This window comes from Peromyscus eremicus, chromosome 20, assembly GCF_949786415.1.
Source record: "Peromyscus eremicus chromosome 20, PerEre_H2_v1, whole genome shotgun sequence".
NCBI lineage: Eukaryota > Metazoa > Chordata > Mammalia > Rodentia > Cricetidae > Peromyscus > Peromyscus eremicus.
This window is the reverse complement of record NC_081436.1, coordinates 66237984-66255181: the sequence shown is the minus strand read 5'-3', so window position 1 is coordinate 66255181 and position 17198 is coordinate 66237984. Positions and strand designations below refer to the sequence as shown.

The following is a 17198-nucleotide window of genomic DNA, read 5'->3' as shown; positions in this document are numbered from 1 at the left end:
CTTTTTGAGCAATTGTGTAATTTTTAAGATGTGGTTGATAATATCTATTTTGCATTTGGCTGTGAAAATTAGCAATAGTGTTAATTAACTGTCTGTCAAGTGCTTAATACACAGTAGATTCTTGATAGAGGGGCTGTTATTGTCACCATCTCACAGCAAGGGCAGTAGGGTGTTGTTTTGAATGAAGATGTTGTCTTCCTCCTGTACAGCCATTCTTCAGTGAGACCTAGTACCCTAGAAAGAGAATATGGAACCTCCTTGCTTCAGCCAAAGGGCATTGTAAGTCCCCTTATAAGGACCAAGCTGGCATTTTTAAGGTGACGTGGTGGTCAGTAAATTATTGGGGTGTCCATTAAAATAAAATTGCACAGTGCTGGCCTATGAGATCCGTTGGCTTCTGAGATTTGGCACTGGAGTATGCTCTGTGAAGGAACTGGCGTTTGTTACACTACTCGGCACAGAGGACAGTCTAGGAAATACTGCATGATCTCATTTCAGAATCTGTGCTCAGCCCTGTCCTAACTCTAGAAGCTGATGGCTTGCTGGCAGAAACTTAGCTGCCTGCATAGAAGCTGGCATCTAACTTAACTTCTGTTTTTTAAACCAATATCTAAGGACTTGGTCCTTATCAAGGTAACTCATTATTTCATTCCATGTTTCTTAATATTCTGATGACTCAGACTTGTTTTTGTGTGAAAACTTTTTTCCCTAAAATTTCTGAAATTTATTTATTGTGTGAAAGAGAGAGAGAGTGCGCGCACACAGTGTATGTGGGCTCTGTGCCACAGCATGTATGTAGAGACTAGAGGACAATCTTGATCTCTCCTTCCATCTTTGTATAGGTTCTGGGCATCAAAGATTTGCACACCAAGAGCCTTTACCAACTGGGCCATCTTGCTGGTCCTTCTAAGATTTTTTTTTATCTCTTATTTTTCCTTCAATAATGCTTTTCACTATATAAATTCAGCTGCTGCTGTTGCTTTCTTCTCTCTCTCTCTCTCTCTCTCTCTCTCTCTCTCTCTCTCTCTCTCTCTCTCTCAACAGGGTTTCTCCATGTAGCCCTGGCTGTCCTGGAACTCACTGTAGACCAGGCTGGCCTTGAACTCAGAGATCCACATGCCTCTGCCTCTGCTTCTCAAGGGTTGAGATTAAAGGCATGCACCACCACTGCTCAGTACAAATTCATCATCTTTTTTTTTAATCAATTTTAGTTGCTTGCTACTTGTCTCCTTGTCTTCAAAATATTGCCTTCCATTCTGTTTCATGTCGTACTTTCTGCCTACTCATTCTGAGTTTTAAAAACTGCAATGCTGAACTTTCCTCTCCCAAGCTTCTCAGAAATTATCAATAATTCAGGAAACCTCCTTGTCTTATGTTTCTATTTCTCCCTTTGCATTTGCTTTTCTTGAGTCCCATATATGTTGCCAGTCAATGTCTGTCAGTCTGTCTGTCTTGCTCTTTCAACATAAAGTGTCCAACATTGTGTTTGCGTAGTAGCTCTTCCTTATAAACTGTCAGTCTGCAATATCTGTTGAGTGTGTAGCATGTGTCAGGTCCCAAGAACGGAAGGGAATAAGTCCCTATTTCAAAAGTATGCTCTGGCAAGGTAGACAGGGAACACATTGACCACTGAAGGGACCAGGCCAATCACTGGGATGATGGGGCAATAGACAGGTGATGTTAGAAAGGCTGTGCCTGGGAGGAAGGGTAGCCATTTCCTTCTTTATCATTCTGCTTCTGCTCTGATTTTAAATCTTGTGGGTTTTTTTTTTCCTCCTTTTCTTGATTTTCTTTTTATGGGTCACTTTCTTGTTACCTGTTTTCATGTTTCTTCCTACATCCTATAAATCCCCAGCTTCCCATTTTCAAGAGTAGTTGATATAATCTTGTTACATTGCTGTCTTCCTGGTGATCTCTTGTTCCATTCTGACTTTTTGAAAAATTTTTTGCCCCTTCCTGTATCAACCAAGTGCATCTTTTATTGTTTTTGTCATCAAAAGACATTTCTCAAAAACGAACCTTGTGTTTTCACATCTTGGGGTTTTGTTTTTGTCTTTGAAGAACAGTGAGTCTCAAATGCATGTTTGAATAGAATGTATGTTGGTGTTTAAGATAATTGGTTTTATTTATATATTATTTAATATAATTTTGGTGGTGGAGATGAGCTTTGTGTGTGCTAAATACTCACAGCACTGCTGAGCTGTACCTTCAGCCCCCAGTTGCCTTTCCTGTAAGAACTAGGCTTTATTATGAGAGTGTTGTTTTTAGGAAGTTACACTAAGCAGTAAACTGTGTGTAGTGACTTCGGTCAGCAAAAGAAAATCTGCAGTCTCCAGGTGTTAGACTGTGGAAAGCATACTACTGTTTGGTTTCCTGCTTAGATCTGAGAATGAATTCTCAATGTTTTCTATTTTCAGGGATGACTCTGTTCCTGAAGACAACATCTGGAGAGGCATCCTCTCAGTTATTTTCTTCTTCCTCATCATCAGTGTGTTAGCATTCCCCAATGGTAAGTAATGTCCTAAGCTGTTGTAGTTCTCCTATGCATCATGCCCTCCTGACTTTTTAAGATGCAAGTCATCTATAAGATGGGTTTTGTATAGCAGTCATGGGCACAGACTCTGTAGGCTTGTTCTGCCTCCTCTCAGCTCTGTGGCCCCTGCTGTCCTTAAATGTGTTTCAGTTTCTCTGCTGTGTGATAGGGATAACAGGAAGATATTGTGAGAGCTAACTAAATTAGTAATATTAAACCCAAGTGTTGGCTTGTTTTTTACAGGTTGGAAGCTGAAGTCCATTCTATTTGTTACTGACTTTTGGTGAGGCTTTTTGCCTTTGCATCATAGTGCATTGTCTCATGACTTCCCACTAGATCCTGCCTCCTACAGCTTTCACTACCTTTTAATATTCCTACACTGGGATCAAACATGAACCCTTGGGAGCCAACCCGGTGCAAACTCTGATGCATGCTAAGTTCTCTATAACTGTTCTTTTTGTTTGTTTGTTAGGTAATTGTGTTTTGGGGTTGGGGGCAAGATCTCCATATGTATTCTAAAGCTGTCTGGAATTGGCTAGACAGCACAGTGTGGCCTTGACTGCTTGATCTTCCTGCTTTGGCCTCCTGAGTGCTGGGATCACAAGTGATTACAGGCATACACTGCTGTGTCCTGCTCAGCTGTTCTTTTCCTTGGTGTTTTTTTATTATTAACAGTTGTACAGTACTCAGTTACTGTTTTTCTTTCCCTCCCTCCCTCTTTCTCTCTTCCTCTCTTCCTCCCTTCCTCCCTTCCTCCCTTTCTCTCTCTCTCTCTCTCTCTCTCTCTCTCTCTCTCTCTCTCTCTCTTTCTTGGCAGAACTAGCTCCAATGAGTATTTATTACTTAAGCAATTTGGCACCTGCTATCACAATTATCTTTGCTGATTGTGCATTTGGATTGAGCAGAAATTTGATGATTCTGGACCTGCTCTGTCAGGATTAGAGAAAGAAAGAAGCAAAACCTTTCTTGTATTCTTCTAATTAACTCATACCTTCCCCCTGAAGTGTTCCTTATAAATTGCTATATTTTGTTCTTAATTCCTTTCCATACCTCCTTTCTAGAATATTCTGTGCTTTTTCTCTGAACCCATTTCTTTTTTTTTGAGACGGGGTTTCTCTGTGTAGCTTTGGAGCCTGTCCTGGAACTCACTCTGTAGCCCAGGGTGGCCTCGAACTCACAGAGATCGGCCTGTCTCTGCCTCCCGAGTGCTGGGAATAAAGATGTGTGCCACCACTGCCTGGGTATCTGTACCCATTTCTAAATGCTCAGTATATTGTATTTTTCTCACACCTCTGAGATTTTTGGCAGTCTTCCTTATGGGTTATGCATCAGATCTTCTCAGATTTTAAATGGTATCCTTCAAGATATATTTATCATGTGGGTGCCCATGCTTTGGTAGATTGCTATGTATGGCATAGGAATCTCATTCTAAATGATACTGCATGCTATTGGACATGGTCTATGACAAAGGCCTTTAGGTTTTCCAAACTGGTGGCAATTGAATTTAGTTTTGTTGTTTTGCTTCTCCTGTGTAGCATTGTATTTATAAAAATATGGTAGTTTTTGCTGGTAGTATAGAAGTCAAGACAGTAGACCCACAACTCTGAGTCTCTTCAAGAAGGAATTCTAAGTGGCCCTGTTACTTGGAAGCTGAGTTTAACTTTCCTAACATTTTAGCCTGAATTTATTTGCATTGGTGTGCTTGTGTGTATGCATTCACAAGTGTATGTGTGTAGAGTGGAGGCCAGAGGTCAGTGGTCAACATCAGGTGTTTTCTTCAATCACTGTCCATCTCATATAATGAAGCTGGTCTCCCAGTTGAACCCAGAGGTTGCCAATTCCTCCAGAGATGCCCTGACTCTACCACTTGTGCTAGGATTACTGGTGGACCATCATGCTTGCCAGGCAGCTATGTGGGTGCTAGGAATCTGAATTCTGGTCCTCACACTTTGGGGACAACTTCTTTACCCGCTGAGCCATCTCTCAAGCCCCAACTTCAGCTTTTAAATTAAATTAACTTTAGTGGAAATCTTACACTATATGAAAGCCTACAAACCTTATGCAGATGTAATAAATTTTCTTTTTCTTGATGATTGATGGTTCTAATTATTCACAATTACTAGGAAAGGAAAACAAGATGTACATTATTGACCTGGCTGTAAAATTTGCTAAGAACAGTCCCCACTGTCAAATGTTTTTTTTTTTGGCTCTACCAGCTTTCCTTTTCCTCCCATATATGTATTATTCAAGGTCTTCGGGTTTTAAGCTTAGAAGGAACCCTTGGTCATTATACAGCCACTTGTTTCCTTCAAGGGTGCCAAGTTGGAATGTTGCTGAAGTAGCCAGCTGTGAATGTCTCCCCTGTTCTGTGAGACTAATATTGTCATTTAAAGGTAGTATATAAATATAGCTTAGTTCTCAGTGGCCACATTTTCATGACTTGAAGGTGTATTTGTTTGTGTGTTTTCTGGTTATTTTGAGTCTAGAGCTTTCTGAAAATTTGAGGTGAGTCTCAATAGCACTGATTACCAAGTGTATCTTTCCTGGTACTTCTTCAGTAACTGGGCACCAGGGTTTCTTTCAACGATGCCAAAGGCGTGGAGGTCGAGAGATTAAGTCTATTGGAAGTAACATTTGATGTGACTTCTGGGTTTTCCTCCATTCTCCAGTAAAGCCCTCCAGTTGTGCCCTCCCTCCTCATGGGACTGTGTTTTTGTTCTGATTTGGGAAGGTAAACCTGTGCTGTTGGTCCCTATCTATGACCTATTCTTAGCTAAGCCATGCAGACTCTATAGTCCATATGAAGAGAGGAACACCAGTCTACAGCTCATCTAGTTCAGCCTACTCAGTTTATAGATGAGAAAGCTGAAACCTGTGACCACCAGGGTCATCATCAGAGGTCGCCTGCCTGGCCCTGTCTGCCTGGCTTTCAGGCCTGGGTCTGCATCTTCCTTCCTCAGCTTTGCTCCAGCCATCTCTCTTATTAGGTGCATTATGTGGGGCCTTCACCTGGTTGTGTAGTATGTTTCCCTTCCTTCTGTTTCTTTTCCTTACTGTCAGCTTTTCTTTTCCCATAGTGTGGACTTGGTTGACCTATGCATAGAATGCTTTGGATATTGTAGAAGGCAGGTGAAGGTTAGGTATGGTGCTACTCTGCTACCTGCAGATGGTCTATGATTGGAATAAGCTAGAAGATTGTTCTGAACTTTCCTGTGAAGAGATAAAACAGGAGCTTCAGATGTCTTTATAATAACCTACACTTCAGATAAATAACATAGGCTCAAACCCATTAACTAATTAATTAACAATAACTAAATAACTAAAGAGCTGCATTAATCATCCAAACACCTCTTAAATGCCCCCCTTCCCAACACCACCACAGCAGCAATAATCCAAGGAAGCAATCAGATTTCAGCATGCATTTCCAGAGCTTCCAGGGGACAAAACTTATCAAACCATAGCATCAGGAAGACAGGCTGTGGGATTCTCTTGAAGCCATGCTTACATAGCACACATGTCTACATAATTTGTTTCCTAAAGGTCACTTGTTCACACTTTACATAGGTTGTAAAACTCATTTTTCCATGTGGAAGAATGCTTTAGAAGTAGCTTTAGGGTCTGGAGCGATGGTTCAGTGGTTAAGAGCATCTGGCTGCTCTTCCAGAGGTCCTTAGTTCAATCCCCAGCAACCACATGGTGGCTCACAACCATTTATAATGAGCTCTGGTGCCCTTTCCTGGCCTGTATATACATAATAAATAAATACATAAATAAATAAATCTTAAAAAAAAAAAAGAAATAGCTTTGGGGGTCCCTTCAGAGAGTTTGCAGCCTTTTCCTGAGCTCCAGCTTTCAGGCTACTGGCCTTCCCGGAAGGCACCATAGAAGGGTACATTCTCAAGTAGAGTATATATTACATGACTCATCTCTGGCTCTAGTGTTGTTACCTTATTCTGTTCTTCTTACCCTTGTCTCATGTTCCCAAGTGAAGTAATGAAAACGAATGTGAGAGTGGGAGTCCCAAACTCATGTTTTCCTTCAAAGACATTTGGGGACATGCCTTCAAGTATAGCATAACCCTTCATAGGTATTTGTCCTTGACCTATGAAAGGCTGTTCCAAATGCTTGTATGTAAGTCAGTCTGTGTTCATGACCATGTGCTTCATCTTGCATGTGTGAATTCAGATACGACACCAGTGTGGTAGTTTTGGTCTACTCTTACGGACAGGGCTCTGATTTTTTTTTTGTAGGGCCTGAGTAAATTGATTACTAGAAAACCCTCCTTGGAATAGCTTAAAGGATAAGGGAATTGTTGACTCTTACATAATGTTGAGTTCAGAGAGGCCCTTGAGCTTGGATAATGCAGCAAGTGGCTGTATAGTCCCAACTGTCTTTGTGAGCGGTTAACCTTGGGCCTCTCCACCCGGGTGGTCTTCAGCTGACACTCAGGGTGAGTATTGTCCAGCAGCAGATGAGCTTAGGTGGTTTCTATGTTGTTTTAGATTTTCAAAAATCTTTGTGTGTGTAATGGGTGTGCATTTATGTGCCCTTGTTGATATGGGTGGGTGCAGGTCAGTGATAGCCTTAGGTGTTGGCTCTCTTTGTTGTTTGCCACTGCGTACATCAGGGCATGTGGCTTGTGAGCTTCTGGAGATTCTTCTGTCTCTGTCTCCCATCTCAGCATTGGAACCCTGAGATTATAAATGTATGCTGTTGCAGTCAGCTTTCTGGGATATGAACTTAGGTCCTTACATCTACCTAACAAGTGGTTACCCACTAAGCCACCTACCTAGCCTCCTGCTTTTGATTTTTGAGACATGGTCTAGTTATGTAGCCCAGGCTGGCCTTGAATTCCTAATCCTCTTGCCTCCACTTCCTGTGCTCTTAGACTATAAGCTTGTGCCATGACACTGAGCTTGAAAAATTATTTCCTGGAAGCTCTTTAGTGTACTTGTTCTCAAGTCTTTTGGGTTAGAATTGGGGCATATACTTCTCTTGCCTAGTCCTGAGGACAGGGATTTATAATACCCAGAGGCCAGTGGGCATACAGATATCTAATAGGTGTATACTGACTGAACATTTTCAGGGGACTAGGATTACCTCTGGTGGTTTAGGGTGCACCTGAGTTAAATGGGAGAGAGGTGGACACTCACGGGAATCCCTTGTCAGTGGGTGGGTGTGGCAGGATTTGGTTCCTAGGCTTCTTCCTAGTCCTGTAGGGAGACATCATTCTATAAGGAGGTGTAGTATAAGAGCCCTTGGGAGATCAGGGAAGGAGGCGTATGGTGTCTACTTCACATCCCCTACGATGCACCTCCTCCTTTTCTAGTCTCCATTCTTCTTTGTTTCCTTAAACAAACAAACAAACAACAACTAAACCTTGACGCTTTTAAGTTCTACCTCTATCCCAGGATAGCAAATAATTGTCAAGTGCAAGTTTAATTTTAACTAAACCATCTCGTCACTGGGATGAGATGGAGTCCATTTGAATCTGCAGTTAGTTATGAGACTTCTTAGAAGAGGACCTTCCAGTGGCTCTTCTAGCTTTTGTGGGCCCTGGGTATATTCTATAATAAAGACCTTCCCTTGACCCTGTGACCTCTCATGACTGTGCATCTCAGTGACTCTAGACCTGACTGAGAAGCTTCAGAATCTAACTGTACTTACACTATTGGCAGACTGTGTGGCTGGATGCAGACTACTTCATCATTCTTAGCCTGTTTCCTCATCTTGTTGTTCCTCAAACCTGCTCACAACACCTGCTTGACATGATTGTTTTGCGCATTGGATATTAAACAAACAAACAACCAGGTTGTACTCTGCTACTTCTTCGTTGGAGCCATCCTTGCCATGACCTTCAGTTCCCATGTAAGGGTGCCACTGACCAACACTACCTGTGCTGGCTGGAGCTGGAGAAACACCGAAGATAGCTGTGGATCCTTCCTTGTTTTGTCACCAGCTCCTGGGGTCAGTTCCAGCAGTGGGCAGCTGAAGGCAGATCCTATGCTGTAACAGGCATGTTTTTTCAAGGTTAAGAAGCCTGTTTGAAAAGTTGTGGGGAAAGAAAAGAGAAAATGAAAATTAACAGTGGAGAGCCTTTCTTATTGTTACCTGTATGTAGATCAACAGAGCTTTCTTTTCTGGCTCAATCCAGTTTATTCTAACTTCATGTCCTCTCTTTGCAGGTCCATTTACTCGACCGCATCCAGCCTTATGGCGAATGGTTTTTGGTGAGTCTCATTAGTAGATGACAAAATTCTTTCTACTTTAAAAAATTTTTTTCTCACCATGCAATGGTGACACATGCCTTTAGTTCCATCACTTGGGAGGCAGAGGCAGGTGGATCTCTGTGAGTTCAAGACTAGCCTGGTCTGCAGAGGGAGTTCCAGGACAGCCAAGGCTACACAGAAAAACCCTGTCTCAAAAAAACAAGAACAAAACAAAACAAAAATCTTTTCTCTGTGTATCATGATAGTGGTTTTATATTGTAGCTTAAAAACAAAACAAACAAACCAATTTTTTAGTGTACCTAATACAAAAAGATGTTGCTAAGATTCTTTGATCAAAAATAAGTGGTTGGTGATAGCACAAATTCTCACACATAGATAGGTACCCTTTCCATGTGCCTGCACTAATGCTTTTATTTCCTATTTCAGAGCTTGGCTTCAGCAAAGGCCCCTGTTTTCTGACTTGTTTCCTCTACTAGTGCAAGCTCAAGGTCATGTTAGGAACACATTTGTCTTGTCTGTGGAAGCCCAGCAGTGCAGTTTCTAGGAATTTGGAAAAGAGAAACCTCTTCTAGTATACAGAGCCTTCATTTGGTCTGGTTTGTTATTAAGCTTATAAATATTGAGTCTTATTGTTACTTGATTCTGAAATTCAGAAAGTCAAATGGCCTGAGTGAGTATAAGATAAATTTTTAATACTTAGAATTTATTGTATGGCTTACTTGGGCAGGTTGAAGACAAACATTCTAAGTTAAGGCAGTTTAACCATGCTTGGAAATGTAAGAGGATATTTTGCTAAACTTGCCCTCCTTGTTACATCCTTCAGCTAGTAAAGGTAACTCTTCATCTTTGTTTGTTTTTTGTTTTCTTGTTTTGAGACAGATCTGTGTAGTCCTGGATGTCGTGGACCTCACTATGTAGATCAAGCTGGCCTTGAACCTGTAGAGATTCCCCCGAGTGCTGGGGTTCTCTTCATCTTACCAGCTGTGTTCACTGAGTATGTGACAGATTTGAATACCTAGGCTATCCAGGAGAATAAGACAATTAAGACCATGTCCTTGGGAGCTTCTCTTCCAGCCAAGGACCAGAGGACAGCAATAGGGAGTAAACTATTAGAGTAATCAATAGTCAGCAATTGTTACTAAGCACAGCTAGTTCAAGCCGGGTGAAGTGAACAGTGACCAAGTGGCTGCTTCCACTGGAGTAATGAGGGGAGGCCTGAGGGAGTGACTCAATCTAAAATTTGGATGTAACTCAAGGTCTGTGCATGTAGCACAGTGGGGGAGCAGGGCCTTAGGTAAAGAGGCTGCTGAGGTGGTCTCATGGCTGGAAGTACTTGGCATTTTACAGGCTCAGGTAGGCAGGGAAGAACAGTGAGCAAAAGAGCGGAGAGCCAGCATAGACAGAAACATTCAGGCTTGTGGGTGGGGTGAAGAGTGTGGTGCAAAGGACATCAGGAACATTTTCCTAGAAGGATTTTATTTACTGCTTGAAAAAAATATTCCTGGGGCTACAAAGGTAGCTCAGTTGATAAAGTGCTTGCTTCACAAGTTTATGGACCTGTTTATCCCCAGGACTCCAAGCCTTCCCTAGCATGCATGCTCTCACACACACACACACACACACACACACACACACACACACACACACACAATTTTTGCTGTAGTAGCCATGGTTTCATAGTCCTCAATGCCCAGCCCCAAACTGTAGTCTAAACATTTCTGTGTCATAGGTCATTTTTTTTCTCTCTTAAAAGAATTGTTCAACGAAGATTGTAATTTTAAAACATTATAGTGGGGGGGGGTTCATTAAAGATGAAAATTTATAAAACTGGTATATAAATTGCAAACCCAAGGTAGTTCTCATGTATCAGAAAATTTATGTTCCTTGGCCCTGGGATGTGTGGCTGGGTTGGCCCTGCTCTACAGGAGGCCTCAGTGCAGTGTTTTCCTTGGTGAGTGGAGAGGGGCTGAGCTAGAAGGCCTGGGGCTGCAGCCCTTGTTATGGATTCATTCCAGATACACACATCCTGTTCTCCAGATGACTGTTTAGAGATCAGAGCTAAGCCAAGTTTGTGATTCCAGGTGATAAGTGTGACAGTGCCGGGATGCTCTGCATCACCAATCTAATTCCAGTAGGCTTAACAGAAGAAATGGCAGTCCCTTCTGGTGATGGGGTAGAGAGTGTCAAGTCTTGTAGAAAAGTAACATATAAGCTTTTGCCTTGTAGTGTATTAGTGGCTTCACTTTTTTGTTTGTTTTTTGTTATTTGTTTGGTTTTTTGGAGACAGAGATTCTCTGTGTATCCCTGGTCATCCTGGAACTCACTCTATAGACCAGGCTGGCCTCAAACTAACAGAGATCCTCCTGCCTCTGTCTCCCGAGTGCTGGGATTAAAGGCATGCACCACCACTGCCCAGCTGGATTTACTTTTTTAAATGACATGGTGTTTTGTTATTTAGGATAGCAATTATGATAGGTATGACAAAAAAAATAGTACTTGTCAGGGCTAATGTGAAGGATGTCTCAGATAGAACATGAAAGTGTGACCCCCTTGTAGTCTGCTCATTCACCTTCATAAAACATTGTTTTGTCATCTTTTTCCCCGTTGACCTTGGAAGGAATTAATCCTGTCACTTCAATACCCCTTAGTTCATCCCCCCCTCTCTACCATCACTGCAGCCTCACAGTGAGATATCTCTCTTCAGGGACATATTTTCATGGCCTTTCTCTACTTCATGCTCCCCCAAACCCACCTTACACATTATCTGGCTGCTGATCCTTCAAGGCTTAGCTTAAGTAGCATTTCCTCAGAGAGAAGAATCCCTCTCAACCTGAGTTAGGACTGTGTGTCAGATCCTCTTACACAAGAAAATACCTGGCTATGATAAATTCTCAAAAGGCTACATTATGATATTCATGCATACTCTAACTCCAAACCACTTGGTCTAATGTGTGTCTTTCCTAAACTTGACCTTATTTTGTTTCCATCAGGCCTCAGTGTGCTGTACTTCCTCTTCTTGGTCTTTCTCCTTTTCCTGAACTTCGAGCAGGTTAAATCCCTAATGTATTGGCTAGATCCCAATCTTCGATATGCAACAAGAGAAGCGGACATCATGGTATGTACTTGTTAGTGGCCCTGTTGTGAATTTGGTAGGGTCCTGGGTACAGGATATAGAGTCCACATTTTAAGTTGATCCCTTTCCTTATTTCCTGGGTGTATAGCTAAAAACTGGATCTCAGGGTGCACTGTTATGTGGATTTTCCAAAGTGATGTCATCCAGGAAAATGAAAACCTCTCATGAAACAAGGGTGTATGCTAAGAAGAATACACATACTGCACACACTCCCATCACATGGCCTTGGTCCTGAACTCTGCTTGTATCACTTATCTGTTCTGCAAGGTGAAAATGGTAATGCATGTGGTAGATGGGGAGGGCTTATTATGAAGTGAACAGAGTAATGATGTCTAAGCATCCCACAAGGCCTGCACAGTGCTTGGCACACACTGGTCTCTTCAACTACTGCTGTACCAGTCAGGGTCATGCTTAGTACTTCCGCTATTGTGCCTGAAGCCTGATGGTATAGTCCTTCTACCTGCGTGCACAACGGGGCAAATTTTATTTGTTATGTATTTAGAACACGCATATGTGAACCCTTTTTAGTGTCAGCTAAAACAACTATTATTTTTACTTTCTTTTATTGATAAGACTATATATTTGGAAGGGAAAATCTTTATACTCACAGCGATCATTTCTGTGATGAGATGTTTTGATTTTTGCCCAAACTATTCAGTTCTTCATCTCTTCTAACACCAGCAACACTATGTTCATGAACTGTTAGTCCCCATAACTAAGAAGTCAGTCCTCAAGACTGTATTCCATGTGAATCACAAGCCTATATTGCCGCTTGTGTTTCTGAATATGCAGCCACACATAGAAGCATTGCACTGTCTTCATGACTTCAGCCTGCAGGACTCAGGGATCCGTTTTACCAATTTATTTAAAGGGATATGGTATGAGATGCAGATGAATGGCAAGAGAAGAGGTACTTGATTTGATGGTTGGCAGGGTTCCAAATGCAGCAACTTCAGTCCCTTTAGAGGTAAGGTGTACCACAGTCCCAGCATGCAAATGTGTCACTCTCCTCAAAGCTCTCCAAACCCTACAGTTGAGGGGCTTTCATGGAGGTTTTGTCACAGGATGCAAGGTGGGTCTGGAAATTTGGTTTCTAATACTTCTTTGTCTTGTGAGTACTGAGCTCTCACCTGCCCAGGAGCCACCAAATATTGACTTATTAGAGTAGGAGACACTCCAACACTCTGAGGTTTCCAAGGCATTAGGAGCTCCCTCTAAAACAGGTCAAAGACCACTAGTACAAAAGATCTCAGTACCCTTTCTCCTCAGGAAACTGCAAGGGAGCCAGGGACTAAAACCAAAGTCAGTAGCTATTGTTTTTTACTCTGACATTGTCTTTTACCCAACACAGGTTGAAGGAAAAGCTGTGGTGTTCTGGAGAAAGAATAGGCATTGGAGCACAGACATTTGCTCTGTCAATTAAAAAATAACAAAGAGCTTAAAAGATCAGGAAGTAATCATCATCATAGAATGGCTCGACCTTTTCGGGATGATACTTCTAAATGTTTATCTTAACTTTCCTAGTGTACACAGTGAAAGCAAAAACAAGAGGAGAAATTATTTAGAAGCCTAGTTAGGATTTCTCACTCTCAAGGAAAAGAATAACAAGGATAACTTAATTGTTTGTGATGATGATGATTATGTTAACTTTCCATTGTGATTACAAAACATCTGGGAGAGCTGGATGTGGTGGCTCAAACCTTTAATCCCAGCACTTAGGAGGCAAAGGCAGGCAGATCTCTGAGTTAAAGGCCCGCCTGGTCTAAGTAGTAAGTTGTAGGACAGCCAGGGCTATGTAGTATGATGACCCTGTCTTTATTTATTTTGCTGTTTCGGAGGTTTCAGTCTGGTTGGTTGGCCTTGCTGCTTTGGGCCTGTGACAAGGCAGAGCACCATGGCAGGAAAACTGTTTACTTCATGGTAACCAGAGAACAATAAAGGACCGACATCCCACAATCCTCTTTGAGTACATGTCCCCAGTAGCCTAAAGCCTTTTTCTAGGCTGCACCTCTGAGAGTTTCTACCACTTTCCAGTAGCCTAAGTTGGCAACTAAGCCTTTAATGTAAGAACCTTTGGAGAATATTCAAGACTCCTGATGTAGCAATAATTCAAATGATGATTGTAGTTTATTCTGCTAGACATTATACTGGACATTTTCTATATTCAATATAATCCTCACACACAGGTCAGCTATTCATACCATTTTACGGAGGAGGGAAGAGAAACTTTAATACTGTCTTGCTCAAAGCACAAAGCTCTTTGTGCTTCAAAACCTGTACTTTTCATTCTGACTGTGCTTCAAGTGTAGCATTATAGTAAGGATGGTCATGCTCATAGCAGTCTTAGAAGTAGAAGAAAGGTATATTGTAGATAAAATATTATTATGGTCAATCCACGTGAGTCTATTAAATGAGTAACAGAATTTATTAAGATATAAATTGAGGAAATAAACTCACAATTACAGAACAGAGTAGACAGCAGAGGTCATCATCCTCTGATCTGACTGGGAGCGAATCCACCTCACAGGCACAAGCAGGGAGAAGGGGCATATGAACCTTCTCCCTTTCCTTATAAGAGGTCATGTACAAGGCAGAAAGCACCACCTCCTTTGGGCCATATAGCCCAAGGTCATGGGCAGAGCAAATACCACTATAAAATATTTTCTAAGGCAGCTTTTTTGGGCTTGAGCAAAAGAAAGCCGACTCAAAGGAGGTTGTGTTGATGTTTCTGTCACAGGCCTCATGGCCTTTGGGAGCAAGTTGAATCCAATAATGTTTGTGACACTTCTTCAGAAATCTAATACCACAATCACAGCTCCACAATAGCTGCAACTAGCTTTTACAATCTTATTTCTAGTGCTGGGTAATTATTGCTAAGCCAGACAAGGTGTGCAGCTGTTTTCAGATTCCAGAAGTCTGGGTAATGTGGCCCCCATATTCTCATAGGGAGTGGCACTATTAGGAGGTGTGGCTTTGTTGGAGTTGGTATGTCCTTGTTGGAGGAAGTGTGTCACTGTAGGGGCAGGCTTTGAGGTTCCTATGCTCAGGATACTGTCCAGTGTCTCAGTTGGCTCCCTGTTGCCTGCAAAATGTAGGACTCTTAGCTCTTCCTCCAGCACCACATCTGCCTGCATGCTGCCATGCTCCTTGCCATGATGATAATGCATGGAACTTCTGAAATTGTAAGTAAGCCACCCCACATAAATGTTTTTTTTTATAAGAGTTGTCATAGTCATGGTATCTCTTCACCGCAATAGAAACCCTAAGACAGATGGGATGCCACCCTCCTGCTCCATTCTTATTGTGGTGCTACATCATAGTTAGTGCCATTTTTGTTATCCATTGTTCAACTAACTTCAGATCAAAAATATTCAGAAGGGAAAATTACTACTTTACTAAACATGTACAGACTATTTTTTTGTCATTATTCCCCAAACCATTCAGAACATTTGTACTGTGTTAGGTACAAATGACTTAAAGTATATAGGAGGATGTGCATAGGTTTTATGCAAAAACTTGTTTTATATGAGGGATATGCAAATCTGGTATCCTCTGTGTATTCTGTATCCCTTGGGAGAGAGGAGGCAGCCAAACTGCTGTGCCTACCCTGCAGCAAGGACCTCTGGGGCCTCTGGAAGTGATTAATTTAGGGCCTCTGGAGGTGATTCATTGATTAATCTACTCTTTAAAATTCTAATGCCAGGATATGCAACTTTGCTCTTTATACTTTTTAAAATGTCTTCCTGGAATGAAAGCATAAATGTATGTTCAAATCCCCCAGAAGCACTTCCAGCTTATGATTATGCTAAGAGTGGCCGCTGAAAATAGACACTCCCAACCTAGGTCCTTATCTAGCCCTAAGCAGCAGAGTAATCATAGGGTGAGAGGTTGAGGAATCCTGGGCTGGTGGCACCTTGTCACTCTCCTTAAATTAATAGAAAAGTGGCTTTAGCCCCAGGTTTTTTCTCTGTCAGCCAGGAAGACCTTGTAACAAGAACACATTGCTGCAGGTTCTGGGAACTTGCCTCTAGGATTCCTGCAGTGAATGAGGAGCTTGATAGGACTCCAGCACTCATACATGTCCTGTTCAATTTAGAAAAGTCTTTTATAGCAAAAGGATTAGAGTAACTTGTGATTTTATAAGTGAGTTAGTATAAGGAGGGTTTTATTTGGTAGTTTCTAAATGACAGTTGCAACACTGATAAAATGGGAAAGAAAGTAATTTGGTAAAGGTTCAACATATCTTTAAAAAGTGATGCCACATGTACCTGGCCACTGAGAATAAAAGCTAGCAATGAAACATAAGGAATCAAGTACACTTAGAAATTTAAAAACACTTTCTAAAAACCATGGGCTGAAGAAGAAATCATGGCTGAATATTAATTCCCAATGACAGTGAAAATGCTCAGAAGATACAGCTGAGGAAGATAGAAAGCCTTAATTGCTTTATTGGATAAGAGCTGACTCACTCAAAGGGAAGAGACCCTACCCCAAAATGTATTTAGTATTACGTAAACTCAAAGCTGAAAGTTCTCAAGCACTTAAGAATGTTGGTTCCATTTCTACTTTTAGTTTTGAATATATTGTATATTTCTAAGTAATTTTAAATCTTATATTTGTTATGCAAGCAGTTATCATGTTTGAACTCTTTATGTTAACCAGGAGTATGCTGTGAACTGCCACGTGATCACCTGGGAGAGGATTGTCAGTCACTTTGATATATTTGCATTTGGGCATTTCTGGGGCTGGGCCATGAAGGCCTTGCTGATCCGTAGTTATGGGCTCTGCTGGACAATCAGCATCACCTGGGAGCTGACAGAGGTAAAGTATGGATGGGGCATCCCCAGGGCGATGCAGTAACAGTGTGTGTAGGGGAAGCTGTGAGTTGTCAGATGGAAATTAGTCATTTCATCCTTCAGTCCCTGATATACAAATTAAGACTTATACCATCCCTTGACAATACTGTAAATTTTTGTTTAAGAAGCAAAAACTAAACAAAACTCTGTGTCCTTAAGGACTTGTGCTCCTTTGTGGTAAGTCTTAAAGAAAAACAAATGATACCAAGTTAACAAATGAAGTTGGTGTCCAAAGTGAGAGAAAACGATATTAAAGAGGAAATCTGTGTAGGAATGAGTCACTTTGCCCACACACCAGCTTTCTTTTTGAGATCTGTAGAATCGGTGTTCTGGATTACTAGAGCAGGTGTTGTGTCTCTGATCATGGTTTCCCAGTAGAGCCCATTACCTGTGATCCAAAGTTAGTGCCCATTAATTAATGAGAGGTACCCCCTGAGAAACTATTA

General features: G+C 41.6%; 1 protein-coding gene across 1 annotated transcript in view; it reads left to right on the top strand.

Moving 5' to 3' along the window:
- Window positions 1-17198, top strand: part of Ptdss1 (phosphatidylserine synthase 1) — a 72439-nt gene that overhangs the window by 9425 nt on the left and 45816 nt on the right. Inside the window, exons 2-5 of the mRNA XM_059247699.1 lie at window positions 2418-2509; window positions 8719-8763; window positions 11754-11878; window positions 16559-16717. Coding sequence (XP_059103682.1) covers window positions 2418-2509; window positions 8719-8763; window positions 11754-11878; window positions 16559-16717 — 421 coding nt within the window. The remainder of the gene's footprint in view (window positions 1-2417; window positions 2510-8718; window positions 8764-11753; window positions 11879-16558; window positions 16718-17198) is intronic.